Source organism: Grampus griseus, assembly GCF_964374135.1.
Source record: "Grampus griseus genome assembly, chromosome: 1".
In the NCBI taxonomy this organism is placed as follows: Eukaryota; Metazoa; Chordata; class Mammalia; order Artiodactyla; family Delphinidae; genus Grampus; species Grampus griseus.
This window is the reverse complement of record NC_139017.1, coordinates 87,712,029-87,738,414: the sequence shown is the minus strand read 5'-3', so window position 1 is coordinate 87,738,414 and position 26,386 is coordinate 87,712,029. Positions and strand designations below refer to the sequence as shown.

The 26,386-nt window shown below is 47.0% G+C and overlaps 1 protein-coding gene across 5 annotated transcripts in view; it reads left to right on the top strand.

The window, feature by feature from the left end:
• Positions 1-26,386, top strand: part of ELAPOR1 (endosome-lysosome associated apoptosis and autophagy regulator 1) — a gene marked incomplete at both ends in the record, with an annotated part of 68,162 nt that overhangs the window by 25,479 nt on the left and 16,297 nt on the right. For 4 of the 5 annotated variants that reach the window (XM_082674524.1, XM_082674523.1, XM_082674525.1 and 1 more), the window contains 7 exons: positions 9,368-9,488; positions 11,785-11,977; positions 17,486-17,633; positions 18,104-18,184; positions 19,113-19,218; positions 19,351-19,500; positions 25,255-25,343. In XM_082674524.1, coding sequence (XP_082530650.1) covers positions 9,368-9,488; positions 11,785-11,977; positions 17,486-17,633; positions 18,104-18,184; positions 19,113-19,218; positions 19,351-19,500; positions 25,255-25,343 — 888 coding nt within the window. The remainder of the gene's footprint in view (positions 1-9,367; positions 9,489-11,784; positions 11,978-17,485; positions 17,634-18,103; positions 18,185-19,112; positions 19,219-19,350; positions 19,501-25,254; positions 25,344-26,386) is intronic. The other variant, XM_082674527.1, reaches the window with a different exon arrangement.

Here is a 26,386-nt window from a genome sequence, read left to right as displayed (position 1 = left end):
GGAGACACTGCTACTGAGTCAGCAGTCTTAAAAGGGTGGGAAGGAGGGAGGGAGAGAAGGGAGGAAAGAGGGAGTCTCTCCAGTCTGATGGCTAGCGAACAATAGGAAAGGTCCTGAGAGGTCAAGGTCACTGTGTCTCTGAGCCTCAGCAGACCATCCACCCAAAACCTGAGTGAGGACACTCCGAAGCCAAAAGAACAAAGAACAGGAGTTTGGGAAACCATCCAGCTAGGGCTGGGCCACAGAGAAAGTCTCTCTGGGGCCGTGATGTTCAAATTCTGACATTTCACCGTGGTCTTCCATGTTCTGTGCTAAGTAGAGCTCACTCCTCCCTCCCAGCGAAGGGCTGGTCTCTCCTTGACAGTCAGGATTGTTTAATGGGATCTGCTCCCGTCTAGGTCAGAGGCTTTCCAAGCAAAGTGGCATCTGCAGCTGAACCAACAAATACCTACTGACCCCACTGTACCAGCTCAGGTGTTTGCCTGGTGCACCCGGCCCCCATATTGACATTCTCCCCAAAGGATCTGCCCTTCAGGGATGGTGAGAGGAGACGGGGCTGAGCCTGCAGCTGGGGGAAGAGCAGGAGGGGGCCTCCTCCAGACCCCAAGGCCTCTAGTCAGAAGCCGGGTTTACTTAAGAACCTGTTTCTTGACGCAGGCCCTGTCCCAGCCAAGACAAACCCAAGTTGTGTTGCTCGCCTGCTTCCTTGGTGGCTGTGACTTTGTGCAGCACTGGCTCGGTGACTCTAAGACTCAGGATCTGAGACTCTGCTTGGCTCTGTCTGTGGGGGGTGGTGGCCGAGGGGTTACCACTCTCCCCAGCAGTCTCTGGGCGGTGATTCTTTGTTTTACTCAAGTGTAGCCATTTATCCAAACTGAACAAGTTAAGATTTGTGCATTTCAGTGTATATAAATTTTTGCTAAAAATAAAAAAAAAAACCTAGAAAAAATAACAACTTCGATTGGAGAGGAGTGGATAGAAGTAAATGAGGACTGCATAGAGGTAGATGAGCAAGAATGGCAGAAACTGATAAGTATGGAGGCTGGGTGATGGGTACATAGGGGTCATCATATTCTGTCTTTTTAAAATATATATTTGAGGGACTTCCCTGGTGGCACAGTGGTTAAGAGTCTGCCTGCCAATGCAGGGGACACGGGTTCGAGTCCTGGTCCGGGAAGATCCCACATGCCACGGAGCAACTAAGCCTGTGCGCCACAACTACTGAGCCTGCATGCCACAAGAAGCCCACACACCTAGAGCCCGTGCTTCACAAGAGAAGCCACCGTAATGAGAAGTCCGCGCTCGACAATGAAGACCCAACGCAGCCAAAAATAAACAAATAAATTTATTAAAAAATTAAAATATATTTGAAATTTATTGTAGTAAAAAGTGAAGAAATAAAAAAGACTTAGAAATGTCTGTTTTCTCTTAGAAATATCCTCCCCGATCAAGAATCTTAAAGAAACTCATACTCTTTACCCTAGTAATCCCACTTCTGGGAATCTCTCCGAAGGAAATAATCAGAGATACACATAAAGCTTCATTGTAGTGCTATTTAAAATAAGGAAAAATTGGACAAAACTCAATGTCTGACAACAGGAAAATGGTTAGAGAAATTATGGTGCAACCTTAAAGACACAGGAGAGTGCTTGTGACCTAAAATGTAAAAAAAAGTCAGAAGAAGAAACCACATACCATATGATCTTCATTTTGTTTTTTATTTATTTATTTTAGGCTGTGTTGGGTCTTCATTGCAGTGCGCGGGCTTCTCATTTCGGTGGCTTCTTTTGCTGTGGAGCACGGGCTCTAGGCGTGCGGCTTCAGTAGTTGTGGCACGTGGGCTCAGTAGTTGTGGCTCACGGGCTCTAGAGCACAGGCTCAGTAGTTGTGGCGCACAGGGTTAGTTGCTCCGCGGCATGTGGGATCTTCCCTGACCAGGGATCAAACCCGTGTCCCCTGCACTGGCAGGCAGATTCTCAACCACTGTGCCGCCAGGGAAGCCCCTTGATTTTGTTTTTTAAAATGCATATGCATGTATAGAAAATGAATTTGAAAAGAAATACAATAAAACGTTACAACTAGTGATCTCTGCTTGGTAGGCTTATGGCAGACTTTAATTCCCTTTTTAATTCTAGCCTGTATTTTCAGCTCTTCTACAATTAACATTTACTACTTTGATAATTATTTTAAAAACTGAGAAGTGCCTTTTTTTTTTTTTTTTTTTGTGGTACGCGGGCCTCTCACTGTTGTGGCCTCTCCCGTTGCGGAGCACAGGCTCCGGACGCGCAGGCTCAGCAACCATGGCTCACGGGCCCAGCCGCTCCGCTGCATGTGGGATCTTCCCGGACCGGGGCACGAACCCGTGTCCCCTGCATCGGCAGGCGGACTCTCAACCACTGCGCCACCAGGGAAGCCCAGAAGTGCCATTTTGAAGGAAGAGGGGGAAAGGTGGAAAGAACAGATTTCCATGCACACACCAACCATAACATAATGAGGTATTGGAACTGGAAGGAATCTTAGAAGCTAGAAATCGCCTAAATCCAACTTCCTCATTTTACAAATGAGAAGACCGAGGCCCAGAGTGTCGAATGCCCAACTAAGCCATTTGTTCTTAGTCTCTCTGACTGCTTGTTTTAGCAGCTCACTGAGCCCTCATGGTCCCAGGAGCTTTGCAGCCTGTGCCATACCCACAACGTTAACAACTGGAGGCCCTGTTTGGGAAGCAGCCCTTGGACTCTCCAGTCAGTCTGGGCCACCCGTTGCCAGTGTCCTTGGCCAGCTGGGCTGGAGAAATGCCCTGGCAGGAAGAAGGCCACTGAAACTCTAGACCTCACTGCCACCCAATCACCAGTGCTTCTCCCTCGGACAGTCGTAGCTGGCCATCTCTGTCTTCTCTGCTGTGGCAGAGGTTACTTCTAGGCAGCTAGGCTATCTTTTTGTCAGGTCTGGCTTGTCATGACTTTCAAACCATCATGAGTTGAAAAAGAAACAGTGTGGTTCAATGGTTCGTGTCAAGCTGGAGTCAGAGACATGTTGCGGTCTTTGCCAGAGTCCCTAGACACTGTCTTCATCTGTTTGGACTGCTAAAACCGAATACGATAGACTGGGTGGCTTAAAACGTGAACAGTTTATTTCTCACAGCTCTGGAAAGTTCACAGTTCTGGGAAGTCCAAGATCAAGGTGCTGGCAGATCCAGTATCAGGTGAGAGCATTCTTGCTGGTTTGCAGACAGCCGTCTTCATGCTATATCCTTTCCAGGCCTGAGAGAGGGCTAGCTCTGCTTCGCTTCTTCTAAGGGCACTACTCCCTTCATGGGAGCTCCACCCTCATGACTAAATTATCTCCCAAAGGCTCCACCTACAAAGACCATCATTTTAGCGCTTCAACATTCCTTCTCTGGAGAAAGTGGGGCCAGCAAGAGTGTACAATGACAAATAATTGTAGAGAACGGTGGAATACTGGAAATTAGCACGTGCATAAGTGTTTATAGTCTGTCTCCTCCCCAGTGCATCCCTGCCCCACATTCCCCGCCTCATACACATCTACGCTGCTTGAGAGCTGTGACTTTGTCTCAGACACCACTGCTTCACCAGAACCTAGCACACAATAGGCCCTCAGTAAACACTTGTTGAACATGGAATGAGTGAACACCATTTTCCTAGAACGTAGAAGACCTGACAGGTTCCAAGTTAACAGTATTTCCAGAATTTAAACATTTTAATTCCAAAAGAGCAGAATGTTTGAAAAAACGTAGTTTTTAGCATTAATATTTATTTGCACACCTGCAATGCAATGCTTCAAAGAGTTGTCAATGGCAAACACATAAGCATCAGGGAACCACCATGGGCATCTCCAGGGAGACTGTCATGATGTCCACTCCAGTCTGTTGTCTTCCACTCCTTCCTCCACTCCTCCCTCTTGAACTTGGCCATCCAATTAGCTGACATACATAATCTTATTGGGGGGATATTTCTTAAATTTAGACTACCAGATGATCCTGCTTCTACTCTCTGGGGGACTTATTAGGATAAATCAGAGATTGGGCATGTTCCTGTAGCATAACTTTTTTTAAAAATTGTGATAAAATACACATAACATAAAATGTACCATCCTAATCATTTTTAAGTGTACGGTTCGGGCATTAAGGACATTCACATTGTTGCGCTAGCGTCGCCACCATCCATCAACAGAATTATTTTCATCTTACAAAACTGAAACTCTGTACTCGGGCGCCCAGCCCCTGGCACCCACTCTTCTGCTTTCTCTTTTCCTGAACTTGACTACTCTGCGCACCTCACGTACGCGGAATCAGACAGCGTTTGTTCGTTTGTGGCTGGCTTATTTCACCTGGCATAATTTTCAGCTTTATGACTGCTGTAGATTTTGACTGGGGAGGGGCACCAACGTCAGCCCTAGGTAGAGCTGAGAAGTAAGGAGGGGCTTATCCCCAGCTAGCCCACTTTCCCGCCTCATCCTTCCCTGAGTTCCCAACGACTTCAGGTCCCTACTCACGGTGAAGTGGCCTCACCCCCTCATCCCATCTCCTGCTTACCCGGAGAGAGCCTCTGATTTGCTTTGTGTGGGCCGTGTGTCCGTGCCTTGGCAGAGGACAGATGGCCACCTCTTCTGACGATCCCGCCTAGATGGAATAGAATAAGGAGGTGATGTACCTCCAAAGAGGCTCTGCTGCATGGGAGGGAGCTGTGGATAGTGGGCAGGCAAGAACCGCAGGCATCCCTGATGGGGAGGTCCTCCAACCAGGTTTAAGTGCCTTTCAGCCTTCCCATTCCACACAGCGCCAGGCTTGACTGTTTCCCCTTTGGGCCCTGTTCACAAAGGTTTTGATGCCTTGGCTTTTGTTGCAAAATTTTCAGCAGCTTGAGTGCCAGTGCCGGGCCCCAGACACACTTTCACTGAGTGTGACTGTAGCCCACACAGGCTGCCCTCAAACACCAGCAGCCTGGAACACAGGCTACGGACTCAGATTGCCTGGGTTCGGTCCTAGCTTGGCAATCTCCAGGCTATGTGGCCTTGAGCAGGTAACTTCACCTCTTGACGCCTCAGTTTTCCCATCAGTAAAATGGCAAAATAATAATACCTACTCCATTAAGATGTTTTGAAGATTGAAAAACCTACTGCTGTAAGTGCTTGACCTGTATCATCTTATTTATGATCACAACCAACCTACTACCCATGGGAAAAAGGCACCCCCTTTCTGGGCACACTGCCTAGCATGAAGAACTTGAGCTAGATTTCAACTTTACTCACACTCTGAGTTGGGCAGCCTTCTGGAGAGCCTATATACACTGTACACAGCAGCCTTGCCATGAGGCAGGTACTTGTGTGTCCCCATTTTCCAGATGAGGCAGCTGTGGCTGAGAGAGGTTGAGCCCCATGTGGTGATGGGGTGTGGAATCCCTTCTAGCTCGCCTATTTACTTAGTGCACGTGCCAAAGAAGCCAAGCACCACCTGTGCCGTGGACCACATCCCTTTGGCACCAACTCATCAGCTTACACCTTGTGCATCTTCCACAGTAGATAGCGACCACATGCCTCTCTAGCACTTAATCTGTAGACCGGTGATACCAATCTCTAGTCTCTAATCTATTACTTTGACAATCATCTAAAAAACTAAGACATGTTATTTGAAAGAAGGGGGAAAGGTGGAAAGAAGCACACATTTGCATCCAGGCACCATCCTGGCTTGGTGATTATTTTTTTCATTTCAGCAGCCCACTCATTACCCAGACAGCAAGGACCCCAAACCTTGTGGGTCTGAGTGAATCCTTCTTCTGGAGCTGAAAGATCAGTGTTGCCAATATTTGGCAAAGCAGTGCCGGCTTTGGGGGTTTTCCCTCTAATTTCTTGTGTTCCCTGGGAGCATTACATGTGGCTGGGTGACTTAGGGGAGGGCAGATTAAGTAAGATGCCCACCCCTCGTTTTCAAACCCTTCCCTTCTTTCCTCGATGAACAGGCAGCAGCCACTGCTTCCTGTGCCCCATTTAAAATTGTGATTTGTGTCATATCTTTGTGAATGGGGAGAACAAGGAATTGTATGCTGGACATACGAATTAAATCTATTCGTGTGTCTCCTTTGTGAATCTGTATATTATGCAGACTGTATGCTCTCAAAGACAGATCACTGGTTAAACTGAGGTACCGTGGGGGAATTGATTTGTTCACAGAACTCTGAATATAATTGAGGAGCGCTGCCAGTTATGTCTCTGATTTAACCGTCTGTCTAAGCCTATGTCTTGGATGGTGAGATCGCAAAGTATAGTTCAGATTTCAAACAGCTGCAGCAGAGCCAGCCACATTGGGTGGTGTAAATATCCCCAAGTGACATGAAGGAAAGTAGCACATATTGAAAGGGAAACTTTCTAAGGTTTGGAACCAGCATTTTCCCGGCAAACCTCCCACCAGGGCGGGACCCAGGGGACACCAAATGAAAGACGATGCAAAGAGAAGCAGGCTTGGCCCATGTGTCTCTGAGAGGCCAAATGCAGTCAGAGTGACTGAAACGATCTGCTCGAACAGATTAGGTTTTGTTTGTTTGTTTGTTTTTGAGGTACGCGGGCCTCTGACTGTTGTGGCCTCTCCCGTTGCGGAGCACAGGCTCCAGATGCGCAGGCTCAGCGGCCATGGCTCACGCGCCCAGCCGCTCCGCGGCATGTGGGATCTTCCCGGACCGGGGCACGAACCCGCGTCCCCTGCATCGGCAGGCGGACTCTCAACCACTGCGCCACCAGGGAAGCCCCAGATTAGATGTTTTAACACCACTTCTCAGGCCTCAGAAGCGAGCCTGGTTGCTGGCAGACAACCAACACTGCCTTGCTTAATTTTTAGATTTGGCTGTTAAATTGCTCCCAGTGTGAGTTTGTGTTTGATGGGACTTATGAGGGCGGAAGATTACTGGTAGCAAAGCCTGAGTTCTAGCTCAGTGACTTACCAGCTGTGTGACCTTGGACAAGCCATTTCACCCCATGGAGAGTGTTTACTCATCTGTGCAATGGAGGAAACGCCCCCTGCTCTGCTTGCCTTCTGGGAGTTTAAAGATCAAATAAGATGGTGTTTGGGAATGTAAAAGCACTGTGCAGATGACAGGCATAATTACGTTCGCGGACAGAACATTGAATCCGTTCTGCCTGATTCACTCAGTTCTCCATTTAATTTACATACTGTGGATTTTACCCCTCTTTCTTGCAGCAAAACCCTTTGGAGAGTATCATTTTTAGACCTGAATTGATATATGTGTAGTTGCCTTATTTATCCTCAGAGTCCTCTGGGATGAAGAAAAGAATGGAATTAAGAGGAAAAGTAGGGGCTTCCCTGGTGGCGCAGTGGTTGAGAGTCCACCTGCTGATGCAGAGGACATGCGTTCGCACCCCGGTCTGGGAAGATCCCACATACTGCGGAGTGGCTGGGCCCGTGAGCCATGGCCGCTGAGCCTGCGCTCCGCAACGGGAGAGGCCGCAACAGTGAGAGGCCCATGTACCGCCAAAAAAAAAAACAGTTAGGCTCACAATTCCCCCAACTCCTCCTCCTACTCCGCATCTGCTCCCTCTGGATGAAAGTGCCCAGTTTATGCATTGCTGTCCTGAGCCACACTGGACACAACATCTAGTACCTCTAAGTGCTGGGAAGACAATATATATTTGGTAAATATTTATAATAGAAGACAATAAAAATGGAGCTCTAAAATTGTTCTCTCAGCACCCTAAGTTTCTGAAACTACAAATCAAGAAACAACATGTTTACTGTATTTCCACAAATCTGAAATAACACTGCTTCTAAGACCAAAAGAAAGCCTGTGCTTAGTAGATGGGCCTGGAGTGAATAGCATAAGGTACAGGGAACCCCTAGTGTGTCTACAGTTCCATGGAAGCCGCGAGAAGCCAAGCTAGCACAGGAGAAACAGAACTGTTTTTTATGTACCAAGAAGAAAGGAAAAACTCCATCAGTTAAAACATGACACGATGCTTCCTTAATTGTGTCAGTTATAAGCCACAACTTGATTTCACAGATGTTAAAATGTGAAAGAAATACGCATCTTAGAAGAGATGAAAGGCAGTCTATTTAACCCCTCGGAAAAGTAAAGATTTCTTTTTTTGGTTCTGATACATTCTTAGGTTAGCCAACTTCAAACTGTCTCAGTTTTAGCCCCAGCTCCTTGCATTTATATATTATGCAATCATCCTTTCATATGGGTAGAAGGGGGACATTAATTCTATTTTTCTTATGGATACAGTAATACAAAGTACTTTAGGGCTTGAATATAGTTTTTGGTAAGTGAGGATTGTAAAATGCTTATCAGAACCAAATTCACATTAATTCTTATAGTTTTTTTTTTTTTTTTTTTTTGCGGTACGTGGGCCTCTCACTGCTGTGGCCTCTCCCGTTGCGGAGCACAGGCTCCGGACGTGCAGGCTCAGCGGCCATGGCTCACGGGCCCAGCCGCTCCGCGGCATGTGGGATCCTCCCGGACTGGGGCACGAACCCGTGTCCCCTGCATCGGCAGGCGGACTCTCAACCACTGCGCCACCAGGGAAGCCCAAATTCACATTAATTCTATGGACTGTTGTTTATTATGAGATTTAAAAGAGGAAGAAATGTTGAAGAGTATTTGGCTCGTTTATTGTGCTTTCTTTTTCCCAAGTAGTGCTTTCTGTGATTTTTGTTGTGGCTCTTGCTGTTTTATTTAATGCTTGATTTGGCAGTTTTGTTGTTGTTATTCAGTTTATTCTTAGTTCAGGTAAAGCAACTGAGCTGTGAGTTTCCATTGCATAGAGAAATTAGGCATGAATAGGCTCATGTGATGAGACCCCATCACCTGCCGGGGCTAAATGTGACATTTTCATAAAATTCGAGGTGGGAATTCACAGTTTTTCTGGAGAAAAGGAGAGAGCATGAAGAATGTAAGGAAATCAGGGAAACAGAAATACAGCTTTTGTCACAATCCTTTGTAAATTTTTCATGGACCTGTGCCTGCTCATAAATTCTGCAGTTTGGGACAAGAAAAATTCCACCTGTTTGTAGCCTGTTCTTTGGTTACCTTCTCACATTCCTCTGGCCTATCAGGACATTTATACACAACCACAAAGAGAGTCATTAAAAAAAAAAAGGGGGGGTGTTTCTAGGGACTAGACCATGGCCGGTGGAGAGGAATGATCCAATAACCGTAGCTCCTGTACGTGTTTGATAACAATCATTTGGTTCCATGATGCCTTGTTTCCTGCCGGGGTCCCAGGGCCCGTTACTGTGATGATGAGTGTCAGTAGCCATCGTGCTGGACAGGAAGTGGGTAGGAAGCTGTTAATGTTTGACCGCTACTAATGCACATTTTCCCCACTCTTCTCTCATCTGCAGTCTGAGTACCACTACGAGTACACTGCGTGTGACAGCTTGGGTTCCAGGTGGAGGGTCGCCGTGCCGCATACCCCGGGCCTGTGCACCAGCCTCCCTGACCCCGTCAAGGGCACCGAGTGCTGTAAGCAGCCCTGCCTCTCAGCTTTGGCCTCTGCCCCAAGCCTCCTGCCATCCAAGTTAGGCACTTCCTGACAGTGTGGCTGCCTTAAGGAATCAGATCTCGCCCCGCCCCCCTCCCACCGGTCAGTCCTCATCCCCAAACCTCTTGAGATTTGGTGCAGAAGTGTTATTTCGTGGATGCAAACTGGGTATTTCAATTTACTTTTGTTTTATTTTCAGATTTAAATCCCATGAGGGTATAAAGTAAAAATAATTCCGGCTGTGTGCCACTTAGATATTTTCTCTGTTTGCATACATTTTCTTTTTTTGGCTGTGCATTTCTCTCCAACCTACACTCACTAGCCACAGTCACTCATTTAGGAAAGATTGTGATTTGCAGTCGTTCTTGAAAAAGAAGCCAGAGAAGATGACTTTCTGCAGAGACAGACCTTTAAAATGCACTGGGCATTACTTCAGGGAACAAGAATCTTCCCTGACTGTGGAGCTGACCGTGCAGCCGGAAAGGCAGTGACTTCCCTGCAGCTCCCACCCCACCTCTGGGACTCTGCAGCTACAACTTTGCTACCACTGGCAGCTATTCCCCCTGAGCTGTTCTTTTTAGAAATGCAAAGGGGGGCAGTGGATAACAATAAAAATCAGGAACTAGAATCAAGGAATACTTGAAAATTTGGAAAGGAGGTTGAGGGCATTTAAAATCTAAAATAAGCTTAGCCTAGTGCCTGGTTCAGTAGGTGAGCAAATAAGTACTTGTTAAATCTGTGAATGGATATTGCTAAGATCTGAGTAGAACTGAGGTGTGACTAATGGAAACAAATGAGCCATCTTCAGTAAACTTGGCCAGCGTTCTTGAGCACTACGTGCACCTGCTATGTGAACCACAAAGATAAATAAGGCACAGTCTCCGCCTTCAGAAGCGTACAGTCTGGTGGAAGGAGCAGACACCCGTTCATCCATTCATTTTTTTCAGCAAACCTTTATGTAGCGCCTGCTATGTCTGTGCCAGTCGCTGAGCCACTGTCCCTAGAGGAGCTCAGAGCCTAGTGGGAGGCACACATCAATATGATGTGTTGTATGAGGTGAAAAGAATGAGAGTTATGGATACTTAGGGATCAGGAACCGCTGGGAGAACCCCTCGAGCAAAAGCTTGGAGGTGGGAGAACATCAGACACATTCAGAGAAGAGCTGGGCTGGGGCGGAGGCAACACAGGGAGGGGATGGATGGGAGTAGGGTGGAGAAAGGTCTGTAGTGGGAGATCAAGCCGGAAAGTTAGGTTGGGGGAAAATTGGGGAAGAATTTGAATGCCAGGCTGAGAGCTTAATTCTATAACCCGAAGTGGGGATGGTGCCTGATTATTTTTTAAATAACAGAAATAATAGTACATATGAGTGTTTTAGAAAGATACTGCTGACCACCGAATGAGCAAAGACAAGAAACAGGGAACTAGTTAGGAGGACATTGCAATGGTTGAACTAACAGGTCACGAGAATCCCAACTAGTACAGTGGCAGTGGGACCAGAAAGGAGAAGACAGAGGCCAGAAACTCAAGGGGGAAGTTCAAGGCTGAAGGGCTAGGTGCCATTCAGAGGGGTCAGCACGAGAGACCATGGTCTTCACTGGAGAGCTCTCAGAATGGCTGAGGCTACCCCTTAGACCCCTTAGGAAACGAAACTGACAGAGACAAACCCAAAGTCCTGCAACAAGGCCCTAAATCTTTTTTTTTTTTTTAATTTTAAGCTTTGGGAATTCCCTGACAGTCCAGTGGTTAGGACTCGGCATTTTCACCGCCGTGGCCCAGGTTCAATCCCCCGTCAGGGAATTAAGATCCTTTAAGCCGTGTGGTGTGGCCAATAAATAAATAAATAAACAGATAGATAGCATAAATAGAATAAAATAACAGCTTTATTGAGATATAATTTACATCAGAAGATTCACCCCTGTAAGTTGTAAAGCTCAGTGGCTTTAAAATATTCACACAGTTGCATAACTATCACCACTATCTAACTGCAGAACATCTGCATCACCCCAAAACGAAACATATCCATTAGCAATCTCTCCCCACGCCCCCTCCCCCAAGCCCCTGGTGCCACAAATCTTCATTCTGTCTCCATGGATTTGCCTACTCTGGACAGTCCACGGAAGTGGAATCACACAAGATGCGCCATGGCTCCACATCCTAGTGGGGGAAGCTCCCAGGTCTCCATCCTCTGCTCCTCCCCCTAGGATGCACACAACCCACCCACTTCTCCTGCGTGGCAGCAGCCTCACCACCCACCCTTGTCCCCGCTCTGTGTTCCAGCCTTCTCTTGCAAAGCCGGGGAGTTTCTGGACATGAAGGACCAGTCGTGTAAGCCGTGTGCTGAGGGCCGCTACTCCCTTGGCACAGGCATCCGTTTTGACGAGTGGGACGGGCTGCCCCATGGCTTTGCCAGCCTCTCAACCAACATGGAGATCGAGGACAGCACCACAGATTCCACTGAGAACTGCACTTCGTGAGTCGCCCCTCTCCCCACACTCCACGCCCACCCCCATAGCCCCATGCCCCCCTTACCTCCCTGCTCCCCATATTGGGGAAGGGGCTGCAGGGAGCACTTCACAGCCTCCTCTCCTGCTCCTCGGGGTGAGGGCTAGAGCAGGTCCCCACTGGACTGCTGGACATGAGATCCACATCAGCCCAGCCTTACTGACCTAAGCTTACCAGCGACTGACAGGTATTTGTGACAGGTGAAAAACATGGTGAAATAGAGATAGGTGGATAAGATCAACAAGGGTTAAATGGCCCAGTCCCTTTAAAACAAAATCCAACTGGATTCCACTGTGGAATTTTGGATCAGCCACTAAACTTCCTCAACTTGATTGCAACACCATGTGCAAAGCCTTGGGTATCTTCCTGGCTTTGGTGCTAGCTTCTAAAACTGGTCTGAGTTTATGGGTTTGGGAGGATAAAGTGGGACCAGAGCTTTGGTCAGTGACGGCTGAGATCTTCCAAACCCTTTGAGATCCTGATGACCAGAGAATTCTCCAGCTCAGAAGGAAATCTTTTCAGTAATTGAAAGGCTCAGCCCAGGGTGCTTACAGAACGGGTGAGCGATCCTTATCAAATCTCTGCATATTTAATTCCCGGGATGGGAGTATCCTATCCCTGGAAATAAATGATGTGCCTTCTATAGTTCAGGCACTATTCTGGATGCTTTACGTATATTATTTTCTCTAATCCTCACAAGAACCCTTGTGACAGTGAAATAAGTATTATTGTTCCCATTACACAGATGAGGAACTGGAGGCTCAGTGAGGTTCAGTGACTTGTCCTTCATTACCTAGCTTACACCTGGGGAGACTGGAATTCACACCTGGTCCAAGCTTTCCACTGCCCCATGCTGCCACCTTCAAATAACATTTAGTGCACGCAAGGCAATATCCAGTCCTAGAGAGGAAAAGTTGGGGGATGCACAGATGTAAAAGACAATCGTCCACTGCTCTCTGTTAAATATTGACAAAGAATACAGGAGAAAAGTACATGAAAGTTTCTCTTACACCCAAGCAATCAAAATGATAAAAAAGGATTAATTGTATTACACCTGGATTTCTAAAGTTGGGAACAATGTCTCCCATTCCTATACTTAAATCTCCTAGAAGCACCACTGTGTGAGCCAGGCAGGAGGCCTCTAACAGTCCAATTTTAATGTTGTTTCAGAGTTCAATATTGTGAGTCAAAATCATTAGCATGACAATGTTGGCAGCAGAGATAAAGCTGGAGAGGATTCAAGCTGGAAGGAGAGGGAATGTGTGGGTTAAAGACAATCAACCCCCATTTTAGTCCTAACAGAGAACGTGACTGACCCTGGACAAGGCGCAGCCCGGGCTCAGTCGGTCAGTCACCACGCGTGTGCAAACAGGGTTTTCTCCCTGTCTGGGGAAGCAGTGAAAGTCCAGAAATCATTCTCTCTCAGCGAGGCCGGATGTGGGTCTGTTCAAAACGACTTGTGTTTCCACAGCACAGACTGCTTCAGGGCCTGGATCTTAAGGCATCCCACGACATTCCCGGGAGGGGGAAAAAGGAGAGATGGAGAGGAAATGGCCACCTAGAGAGGGTTTGTGATTTCCCCACCGTGCCCCAGAAAGGCAATAACAGCTGCTCTCACGTCACCAAGTGTCTGGCTTTCCTGCTCGACTGTGTATTTACCTGAATCCAAGCCCACTGCCCCCAAAATAACCCCCGCCAGTGGCGCCTCCCACCTGCTCTGCCTCTAGCGCCTCCCAGCTGGTCTCCTCTTCCACCCCCAGCTTCCTGCAGGCCACCGTCCCCTCAGCAGCCAGACTGATCTTCTTAAACACAAGCCCAATCACAGTACGTTGCTGCTCAAAACTCTGGAGTCTGTGGATTCCCACTGGAATAAAATCCAATACGTTGTCACAGCCTGCAGGGCCTCTGCCCCCTGCCCCTTCTTCCAGCCTCTCTCCAGTGCCTCTCCTCCTGCTTATAGAGCTCCAGCCAGCTGGCCACCATGCTCCGGCCCTCCTGGCGCCTTTAACACACTCTTCTTCAACTCTTCCCCCAGCTGACTCCTGCTTCACCCTCGGGTCTCTGCCTAAAAGTGACTGCCTCAAAGAAGCCATCCCTGACCCCACAGGCCCCTGTTACACACACATACATCATCTTGTATTTCTCCTTATGGCACTTACCATAGTTATTACTATGTTATTAACTGCGTGTTAAGTTTCTGTCTCCTCCACTAGAAATAGAATGCAAGCTCCAAGAGGGAGGGGGTCAGGGCTGTCTTGTGCTTTGCTGTGTCTCCAGTATCTAACACCTGGCACAAAGCAGACACAAAATAAATAATTGAAAACACAACAGGCCAACTGAATGGAGTTTCCATGGCAGGTTCCTGAGCCTTCAGGGGGTCATCCTTGGTTCCTGGGTAAATGTCTTAGGACTAAGGTGATGGAAACAGTCCTCACATCCAAAACTGGGATAAGCAAAAGGGAATAAGAGTGAAAAGGGAGTCGTGGAAAGGATGCTGTACGTTCACAGAGAAGAACAGAACACCAAATACTGTGAAGGTGAAACAAGAATGAGAAAAAGCATTAAAAAGGGTCTCAAACTTTGGAAGCCTCTAAGTTTTCCTGTACAGTTTCTTCTTTCTAACCTGAATTTATAAACAGTGCTACCCAGTGTGAGCTTGGCAGTGTGTCTGGGTGGCCACCATATGAGAATTCCTCTTTGAAAACTTGCCTCCCTTTTCCCCAGGGCCACGGCAAAACAAAGCAGGTATAAGCAGATCACAGCTAAATGACCGGGGGCAGGTTCCTAATCTCTTCCATGCCTTGGTGTCCTCATTCTAAGAACCAGTGATAAAAATAGTACTCTTCTTAGAGGCCGTGGTAAGGATGAAACGAAATGATACTTGTAAAGATTTGGAGCGATGCCTGGCATTAGAAATCAATCAAGACATGTTATCATTGAACGTGAAACGATCTTCACCAGGGACAGCTCTGACAAAAGTCAGAATTGTGACGCATTTTGCAAATGAAATCCACTTATGGCATCCTTTGAATTATTCATCCACCTTCAGGAGTTATTTATAGCTGATGCTGTGGAGCACATCAGCTTTAAGTGCTGTCTCTTTTAACAAGGAGAAATCAGTACCGTTAGGTTAGCTGGGTATCTTGGATGAGCTCAGCTTAGGTATTTTGGATATGCTTCCATTTGAGAATAACACTAACTGTTGAAGAGCTGGAAGTACCATGTTATTCTGACAAACACAGGGGGAAAACAGTGGACTAATCTGAGGTCCCCTGAACTGACCATTATTAATCACTGGAGACTGGGCTGGTCTCAGGCACAGCAGTGAAATAGTGGGATTGTCTTTGATCACCCATTTCCCACATTCAGCTGTTTAATGCCCTGAGTCCCTCTTATGTGCCAGGTCCAGGGCTTAGTGCTAGGGACGCAGAAGTGAGCAAGTTAAGTTTGGTCTCTGCCCTCACAGCATCGACGAGCCAGGCAGGAAGACAAGCAATTCAAGAAGAATTCAAGTATGACCCGAAGAGGAAGCCAAACTGCAAATAAACTAAGAAAAGATGCTCAACCTCACTTATAGTTAAGGAACTAAGATTTAAAGCCCACTGAGACACTCTGTCCTACCGTATCATATTGGCAACAATTTTAACGTCTGACCGTTCCAGATGTGGGGGGGGGGCGGGTTGTGGAGCCAGAACAGCTGTCTTTCGCTGCGGGTGGGTGTAGCTGACGGCAGCCACTCTGGAGCACAACGTGGCCATAGCTGGTAAAGTTGGAGGTTCACATACCCTGTGACCCAGCAGTTCTACCCCCAGACTTTCCACTCAAATATGCGTAGAAGGAGACGTGCGAGAATGTTCCTAACAAGAGTGCGCACAATAGCAAAAAACTGGAAACAATCTAGATGTCCGTCAACAAGTAATGCATGAATAAATATGGGCGAACCATAGAAAGCAATCTTATATACTGGTGAAAGTGAAAGAAGAGCTGTTATTCACGTGTGACTATGGATATAGAGGAATCCCACAATCATTATACGTGTTGAGGGAAAAAAAGCAAGTTTCAGAATCCGTGAGCACATAAGATATAAAAACGTGCAAAATGCTGTCATACAGTATATTGTTTAGAAATACATACATAATTAGTGAAGGGCAGAGAACCACATGGGGACGTCAAGCACCAAATTCAGGAAAGTGATTACTTGACAGTGGGGAAAGGTGTGTGTGATGCGGAGGGGGTTGAGATTAGCCAGGGGTACACCAACACTTCTGCTGTGTTGCATTTCATAAGCAGCGTGGCAGGTCTTAAATATTTCATAACATGTTTTAAATGAAATACAGGAGGACTGTGATTATGAGAAAGGGAACAGTGAGAGCTGAGGGCACACGTAGCAGAGGCAGGTAAAGGAGTCAAGGAGGACTTCTCAGATTAGGTGACGTTTGCTCTAAGACACGAGTAGGAATTAAATAGATAGAGGGAGGAAGAAGTTTGTTCCAGGAAGAGAGAACAGTGTGTGGGAAGACCCAGAGGTGAGAGAAAGTTTGGCAGAAGAATTGAAAGAAATGCTGTAGGGCTGGAGCATAGAGAGTGGGTGAGGAGTTCGTACCCCATCCTAAGGGCAACAGGGAGTCAGAGTTTCAAGCAGGGAAGTGACAGGGTCAGATTTTTCTTCTGGAGTCTCTCTCCAGCCACACTGTGGAGAAGGGATTGGAGGAAGCAGGACTGGATGCAGGGAGGCGAGTTGGGGCTGATTCAGAGCTGAGGGACATGCGGGGAGGAGAAGGAAGAGCCCTTGGGCAGAGTAGACACAGTAGAGGTATTTGGGAAACAAAATCAACATGCCTTCTCCCTTCCCCCTTCCCATAAAAACCAGTTCCTAGTAGCATCTAAAAGTGGACATTTCAAAACAAAAACCAAAACCAAAAAAATGGGTGGATTAGATTGGATGGACTTCTGAGTTCTGAAGAATAGCTTTATCTACTAACTTTCTTTGAGAGCTTTGAGTTTGGCAAACCTGGGTTTGAATCTCAGCCCTGTCACTTGCTGGCTGTGTTATACTGGGCAAGGCACTCAAAAAGCCTCCGTTGTGTCATCCCTTAAATGGGGACAAAATTGCATTTCCTCTTACTGATAGAAAGGAATCATGAATATGATAGCATATGTAGTTCATCATCTGGGAGCTAGTAAGCAACCAATAAATATTATCTACCTCCCCCTATCCACAACCTTACCTGCCGTCTATCTTCTGGATAGCTCTGCATAATGTGGAGGTACACCTACCTGTCCTCCTCTTGGCTGTACCGCCAGGCTCCTTGACTTGGAGGTCATTCTTCACTGAGCATTTTCAGGTGTAAGCTTCCACTTGTGAATCACAAGTCTGGAATTCTGCAGAGACCTAGCAGGACATGAGACCTGCATATCGCACAAGCTCTGGTGGGCTGGGCTCCTGACTGTGAACTTGGCTCCTGTTCCCTCACAGGTCCAAGTGGGTTCCTCTGGGTGACTATATCTCCTCCAACACGGATGAGTGCACGGCCACGCTGATGTACGCCGTGAACCTGAAGCAGTCTGGCACTGTTAACTTTGAATACTACTACCCAGACTCCAGCATCATCTTCGAGTTTTTTGTAAGCCCCTGGCTGAGGGGGAAGGTGGGAGGTAAAGGCCCTCCGAGGCTCACATTCATTTACAGGAATCACACGCATAGTCCTGCTCGGGAAGTTTTCACAGTTGTCTTCCCTCTGGAGAGAACTGTGGTCAAAGTGAGCTGAGGCTTCAAAAGGCAAAGAGAAAGGCAGAAGTCAAAGGACCCTGGGGGGAAGAGTAGATAGAGTCTGGGAGATTCGTAGGTGTTCTGCCCTGTTCAGACATGAAAACAGCACGTAACAGCTCTGAGTTAACGCATAATTTCTTTAGTGTCCACGTACTGACATCTTGTGTGTGTAACTAGCTCCTGCCATACTTCAAATCTCATGACTTCTGAACTCAGTCCTTCTCCCATAAGAAGGGCCCTCTGAAGGGCTGGGGCATCATGGGGTAAGCAATTCGTTTCCTTAGAAAGCTGAGAGACCCTGATCTCAAATTCCTGCTGCCTCAGGTTCAGAATGACCAGTGCCAGCCCAATGCAGATGACTCGAGGTGGATGAAAACCACAGAGAAAGGATGGGAATTGCACAGTGTGAGTATCAGAACAGCCTTCTCCCTGGAGATTCCAGAAAAGGGACCAAGGGCCTTTCCTCCAAAGAGTGCTTCCTCCCCATCTGGGCCTCCACTCTTCTCTCCCTAGAGGGCAGTTGTCTGACAACATGAGGATGCTATAGTTTCTCCCCTCTTGAGTTGACATAATGTGGATGTGAACTGACTTGCTCCTCTGGCTTGACCCCAAGGACCAGCAGCTTTCCGGCTTTAAAGGCCCAGTCTTCTGGGGCTGGGGCATGGATAAATACAACCAGAGAAGAATGAGGGAGTTTCAGCCACCCTGTTGTCAGTACCCTCAGGTCCCTTCATTGGTCTCAACATAGAAATGCTCATGGTATATGTGACTGAAGGAGAAGTGGGAGAGGGCATGAGAGGGTTGTAAGAGGAACCTTAGAAGGAGAGAGGAGGGCTCCCCTGGTGGCGCAGTGGTTAAGAATCCACCTGCCAATGCAGGGCACCAGGTTCAATCCCTGGTCCGGGAAGATCCCACATGCCATGGAGCAACTGAGCTCGTGCGCCGCAACTACTGAGCCTGCGCTCTAGAGCCCGTGAGCCACAACTACTTAAGCCTGCGCGCCTACAGTCCGTGCTGTGCAACAAGAGAAGCCACCGCAATGAGAAGCCCGTGCACCACAACGAAGAGTAGCCCCTGCTCACCGCAACTAGAGAAAGCCCGTACACAGCAACGAAGACCCGATGCAGCCAAAAATAAATAATAAATTTATAAAAAGAAAATAAGAAGGAGAGAGGAGCTGGGAGGAAGGGCAACACTGAGGAAGTTGAGGGAGAGGAGCAGAATAGGCACTGCCATGCAGACTGCAAGAGGGGGGATCCCAACAGGAGGCTAATGCAATGGATTAGCAATACCTGTCTCTGTGACTGAACTAACTCCTGTTTGTGGTTTTTAGGTCGAACTAAATCGAGGCAATAACGTCCTCTACTGGAGAACCACAGCTTTCTCAGTGTGGTCCAAAGTTTCTAAGCCTGTGCTGGTGAGAAACATCGCCATAACAGGTACAGAGAACAGAGAATGGGGTTGGGTCTGGGGTCTGATGCTGACTTCAGCAGGGAGGGTGTGGGTTAGTCCTCAGGGCGTTCAGTCTCTAGGCTCAATTCTTGCTTTCCTATGTTGTTCGTCCTCCCTAGGAGTGGCCTACACTTCAGAATGCTTCCCCTGTAAACCAGGCACATACGCAGACCAGAAGGGTTCCTCCTGCTGCAAACTTTGCCCAGCTAACTCTTATTCCAATAAGGGAGAGACTTCTTGCCACCAGTGTGACCCTGACAAATATTCAGGTGATGTTTCTGAGGGCGGGAAGAGTTTAGTGGGGGGGGTACCAACATATACACAGGGACAGACAGGAAGTGGAACCATCTTTTTGGCCAAGCTGAAGACAATTCTTCTTAAGCACTTGCTTTCTGGGCCCTGGAAGAGCCCACCTAATCCGCCAATCACTCTTGAAATGAAATCATTCAGTAAGTATTTATCAGGCCTCTACTATCTGCCAGGCCTTTACTCTAGGTGTTTGGAATACTTCAGTGAAAAAAATAGACAAGGGTCCCTGTCTTCATGGAATTTACATTCTAGAATGTAAATGGCATACATAATAACTATAATAACTAAATAATAAATATACAGTAAATTATATAGTGTATTAGATAGCAAAAAGTGCAGGGCACCACGGCAAAAAGCAAAAGCAGCTCAGAATTAGAGGAATTAGGAAAGCTATGGAAAGGGGTTGCAATCGTTTTTTAATGAAACCTTAATTAAGATTGGAATTATAAATAATATATACAGTAGATAAAAGAGGCATAAATTTATACATCTTAATTTATAACAATTATTATCAAAGTTAATTTAGAAGAGCCATGAAGTCATATTGTTTTTTTTTTTTAATTTTATTTATTTATTTATTTTATTTTTGGCTGTATTGGGTCTTCGTTTCTGTGTGAGGGCTTTCTCTAGTTGCGGTGAGCGGGGGCCACTCTTCATCGCGGTGCGCGGGTCTCTCACTATCGTGGCCTCTCTTGTTGCAGAGCACAAGCTCCAGATGCGCAGGCTCAGTAGTTGTGGCTCACGGGCCTAGTTGCTCCGCGGCATGTGGGACCTTCCCAGACCAGGGCTCGAACCCGTGTCCCCTGCATTGGCAGGCAGAGTCTCAACCACTGTGCCACCAGGGAAGCCCCATGAGGTCGTATTGTTACTCAAAACATTTTGATAGCAAGAAGCTATAATCTTTCATCCACTGAATTCAAAGCATCCATTGAATTCAAAGCAGGCCTTGTCAGGAAATCCAGGGATCCTTGGAACACAGTTGGAAAACCACTGCTCTAAGGGAAAATAAGAGGACAGTGGGAAGCAGCCTATTTCTGCAGTCCCTGGATAACTTCCTAAAACAGCCCAACTTTGAGAAACGGGACCTGGTTATTTGAGAGGATCTCGACAGCAGCAGGGCTCTGGTATAAGATGGGTAGTGTCCCCAGAGGGCCCTGTGCTTAGACAGTCCAATGACTGGCACATCAACCAATCTCCAAGACAGGTTCTGAAACAAACAGATAGGGAGAGAGAAAGAGTCCCCTCCCTTCCCCTGCAAATGCCCATAACTATTCCATTTTTCCTTTTTTACACAGAACTATATACAAACCCGGCTCAAGGCCCTCTCTTAATCAGACACGCCCATCCCTACACAGACACACCCACCCTTCACACAGGCATCACAGTACGTGTTTGCTCAGCCAAGACCCGCCACTGACCTTGTGAGCTGCTTATTTCTACACCATTCCTAAAATAGAAGTTCTCTTTATCTACACAGATCTTGCCAAATGAGTGTAGCTTTCAGCAAGAACATAGATTTTTAGATCTTGGGGGAAGTTTTTACCTATAAGTCTAAATTCCCGTTTTTCCACTTGAATTTCGTATTCCTCTTCCCTGCTCTATCAATAGCGGCCTTTGTTAGTCTTTTTCTCCAGCTCCCTTTCCAGCCCCGCTGTGGTACAGGGTTTAAATGGCAAGGTGGTTCTAGAAGAACTGCCTACAGAGTGTTTTGATCAATGCTATGTAAATTGATTTCTATCCAGAGAGCGGTTAGGAAGGTATTAGTTTGGGAGCCTGAATTCTTGGAGTCTATTCTCCTTTTGCCACTGATTTCTCCATCCACCTCTTTAAATGGAAAGTGAGATTTTACTATGAAGAATATGTTCAGCTTGGGATACAAAGAGTATCACGTTTCTTTGGGACTTGATTGTTCTAGAATACAGGGTCAGTGGGAGACTGGGAAAATGCAGAGAGAGTCTGATGAGAGCCTATGATGGAATGTACATAAAGGGAGTGGCAGGAGGCCCTGTGACCATTTAGTCATTCATTTGTAAATATATTCTGAGTGGCCACTGGGTGCCAGGGCTTGGACTTGATGCTAAGGTTACAGCTGGTGCTGCCCTCCAGGTTATGTCAAAAGTGGAAATGTGGTTATAGAAACACCAAGTGTAATAACTCCACGGTACAGGAGGTGCTAGGATAGGAGTACTGAGTGTAATGTGCGGTGGAAGCAAAAGGGGGAAATGGTCAGTCCTCTCTGGGGAGGGAGGAAAGGCTGCACTAGCTGTGGTCTTGAAAGATAAGCTATCTTGAAAGATGAGTTGGTGATTTGATGGAGGCAGGATATTCTGGAAGAAGTGTGAGCCAAGGCCAGAAGGCTCAGGGATCCAGGAGTAACTCAGCATTGCTGGAGTTTACTTAGAATTAGCATCCAAGGCTAAGAGGTGGGCAGGGAACAGATTACTGTTAAACCCTTCTGTGCCATTGCTACAGAATTGGGATTTGATCCTATCAGCGTTTGAAGACATTGAAGAATGTAAAACTGGGAATGACATGATCTGGCTTGTGCCTTTGAAAGACCATTCTGGTTGCCATTTGGAAAATGGATGAGGAAAGGAAGAGCTGGAGGCAGAAGCTACAGTCAGAAGATTTTGCATCAGGTGCCATTGCCCGTATTCAGGACCTAGACTAACGAGGAGTTGATGCGCATGAGGATGTCAGGGACAAAGGCTTGACTGAAAGCATCTTTCTCATTGAGAGATTAAATTTGATCATTAGGATTAATTCCTTTGTGTTATGTTTAATATTAGGGATTCATTTCCTAATAGAACAGCACAGGGTTTAAGGGCATGGACTCCAGAACAAAATCACTGCGGTTCAAATACTTGCTCCACCACTTCCTAGCTGCGCCACCTTGGGCAAATCACTTGTCTGTGCCTCAGTTTTCTCATCTCTAGAATGGGAATGACAATAATTGTATCTACCTCATAGCATCATTGTGTGCACGGATTAAAACAGGTAAAGATTTAGAACAGTGTCTGGCAGGTAGTAAGCACTGATTTTATTTATTCATTTACATTAAGGCCTGTCCCAGCAGTCTTCTTGTGGTGTGAAACCACTCTGGGCATAGGTAACAATAATAAGTCACTTGTACAGTACTTTACAGTTTACAAAACATTTTCTCATTACTCGTAGCATAGCGAAGGGGTGATTTCCCCATTTACAAATGAATTAGGAGAAGCTCACAGAGGTTAAGGGATTTGCCCAGAGTCTGTGGTGGTGTCGGAGCTGGGCATTGGGTTCATTCGGTACTGAAATCTTCAGGGGAAATGTTTTCCTTGGATAAAAAGGATCAGAACGAGAAGGTTGTATTTCCGGAGGCAGGGGGAAGATACGGAAAGGAGGAGGAAGGTACAGAAAGAGCAGGTGGAGCCCCCAAGACAAACTTTATCTACAAACAGTTTTACCCAGGGCCAGTCCTACAGGAATCACTTTTCATTTTCTCAACAAATATCTAGGCCAATCCTTCGAACATGACTAGTCTCCAGTTTCAACACCTTGATGAAACCTGAGCTGGGAAAGTGAGGTCTGGCTCAGCATTTGCGTTAATCATTTATTAAAACCAGTTTAGAAGTTGTCAGTGTGTAAACAGCTGGACCCTTTTTGCTGAAACCCAGAGCTGGGGTGTCAGGTTGAACAAATATTTGACAAGCAGAGAAAGGTCCCTGTGTGGAATGCACTTTCTAACACGTAACTTGCAATTTGCTAGATCTAGTATGCAAGGGCCTGGGAACTGGCTTATTTTCAGCATCTCCCCCCAAATTTCTCCTGGCCAAGTCTGTCAAAACCAGGAGTCCCTGGATCCCTCTATGTTGAAATAGGCCTTTGTTTGTTAACCAAGTAAATGAGCTGAGAAGACCCCAGCTGTTTCCCAGCCAGTAGTTCCCTCTTGCCCAGGCTAATTAAGATGGGGACAGAAGAGGCATGGAAATGTGTGATTGAGGGAACTCCCCAATGCAGGCCAACAAGGCGGTAACTAGGAGATTCCCCGATCTAGCAACTCATTTGGTGCCTTGGGAAGAAGAAGGGACCAGTTGAGAAATAAGCCTTAACTGGAAGAGAAAGGGGACTTCTAATCCTTATTAAAAATCCCATGACAGCTACCAAATAAAAATAAGTCCCACAAACCCAGGTGATAATAGTTACCAGCACTTAGCAAATTCTTACTTACAATGTGTCAGGTATGTGCTGGCTCCAGTAAGAAGATGTTATTCTTCCTGCTCTACAGGTGAGAGCACAAAGGCTCAGAGAGGTTAAGTAACTTGCCGAAAGCGATGCAGCTAAATGATTAAGCAGGATCCAAACCCAGATCGGTCTGACTTAAAAATCTCATTCCGTTCTACCAAACTGCCTGTCAGGTAATAGAGAGAAGAGGTCTCACCATGATCACCTGCTTAGCTGCAGGTAACACAGTAGTCACATTAGAAATAGTGGTGACAGTAGTAGTAAGCAGTATTGTACTGGCACTCTGTAAAGCAATGGTTTTTATTCTGGAGAAAGTAGATCTCCTGGAAATTAAAAAAAACTATTTGCATAGAGTATGTATATTTTTCAGGATATAGGAAACAGGTCTTTTTTTCAAATTCTCAAAAGGGTTTGTAATTCAAAAAAGATGAAATCCATTGCTTTAAAGAGGGATTCATTGAAATAGTTCTTGCTATCCAGGGGTTCATAGGGTTAAAGCAGAACTAACCTAGATATAAGAAGAATATATAGAAGGGCTTGCCTGGTGGTGCAGTGGATAAGACTCCACACTCCCAATGCAGGGGGTCTGGGTTCGATCCCTGGTCGGGGAACTAGAGCCCACATGCATGCCACAACTATGAGTTCTCATGCCGCAACTACGAGTTCTCATGCCGCAACTATGAGTTCTCATGCCGCAACTACAAGTTTGCATTCTGCAACTAAGAAGCTCGCATGCTGCAACTAAACATGCCACAACTAAGACCTGGCGCAGCCGAAATAAATAAATACATAAATATTTTTTTTTAAAAAAAAACATACAGAGAGTAAAGTAAATAAAAATGATAATAACATTTTTCATTAAGTTCAGGTCAAAGCTTAGAGAGTACTGTGAGGCCTGGGGGTGGGGAAAGTGGGAAGAGTTGAATTAAACCGTCACCTTATTTGCGTAGGATCGCTGCATGGAGAAGCGGAAATACAGAGGTGGAAGCCCTTCATTCTAGGCGTATATTAAGAGACAATTCAGAGACAGAATTGGAGTAAGAGGATGAAGCACTGTCCTAGCTTTCCTATGTTTTGCTTCAACCCTTCAGGAGTAGAAAAACCACCTGCACAGTCAGGGTTCTGAGGCACCTGGAAGATGGCGAGTTCCAGGGAATTGGTGGTAAACCTGCAAGATGCTCTTTCTGGCTACCTCCCTCCTTGCTGGTCCTTTGGCCAGTCCACCTCTCCATGCCCTGCTCCACAGGGCAGGCCCAGTGGTTTCTCATCAGCACCGGGGAGAGGCGCAAAGGGTGTATCTGAGCAGGGATTTAGGGACCGAAAATGTTGCTGCTCAGGCAAAGGGAAGGTGGGTGTGCAGGACTGTCTACTTTCTGCAATGTCTGTGTTGTGCCTCACCCCAAGGTCTGGGGCGTTATAGCATCGTAAGCAAGTGGTCAAGAGCTCTGCTTTTTTAACTTCAAATATTTGTCCTTGCATCTGCCATTTAGAAAAAGGATCCTCCACCTGCAGAGTGCGGCCAGCCTGCACAGACAAAGATTACTTCTACACTCACACGGCCTGTGATGCCAGTGGAGAGGTGGGTAGCACGGTCATGGGGCCCCTTTGCCTGCTCCTTGGGCTTTGCCAGATCCGGACCTCCAGCGGCCAGTGATGCTGGCACCCCAGAAAACCCCACAGACCTCTGCAGTGACCCTGGGGCCAGTGGGGAAGTAAAACGAGATGACCTCATTTATTTTCAGGTCAGAAGCTGTTTTTGCCACATTTGTTCTGCTGCTTATTCACATAGGCTCTGTTTCGAAAAACACCTTCGTTTTCTTTTCCTCGGTTTCTTCCATTTGCTTCACCCCCTGGGCAATGGCTGCCTGTCCACGCGTACTTATCTCTTCATGGAACTCATCAGACTTGGCCCCTCGGCGCTGCTCTTGTGGGCTGGCAAAGGGGATGATTCCTACTTCCTGGCTCACTGGAGAATGGCCTGACTTGTTCCGTCTCTGCTGGCTCCCTCGTTGCCCCCAGGCTTTCTGCCTCAGAAAGACTTTCCTTTGTAGTCTGCTCTGCCATTGAGTCAACAGGCATTTTTTGAGCATCAGCTGTTGCGCCTGGCACTGTGCTCCAGCTGGGGAATCAGAGCTGAGCGAGAAGGGCTCCTGCCCTCAGAGGCTCACAGTCCTGTGGGGGAGGGCAGGGACAAGGAAGATGGGCCTTACGGTGTGCAGGGCACTGGGGGAACCCAGAAGAGGAGTGACCAGGATGGGGGGTGGCGAGCAGGGAAGGCGTTTCAGAGGAGGTCATTTGTTCACATGTACAACCAGCCACTGTGCTGGGCGCTAGGTGTGCAGCAGCTCACAAAACCAAGGGAACGTCTACTCTCGTGGAGCTTAATTCCTGTTGGGGAGCAAGTGGAGGGAGAGACAACAGACAGACAACAAATGGGTGTATAGTCATACGTCTGATGGTGGTATGTGGTAGGAAGAAAAACATAAAACAGGATTGGGAGATAAAGAATGACAGAGCTATTTTAGAGAGGGTAAGGATGACCTCTGTGAGGAGGTGACATTTGAGCAGACATCTGAGTGAGGTGAAGGGGAGCTCTCCAGGCAGGGGGCACGCAGCAGGTGT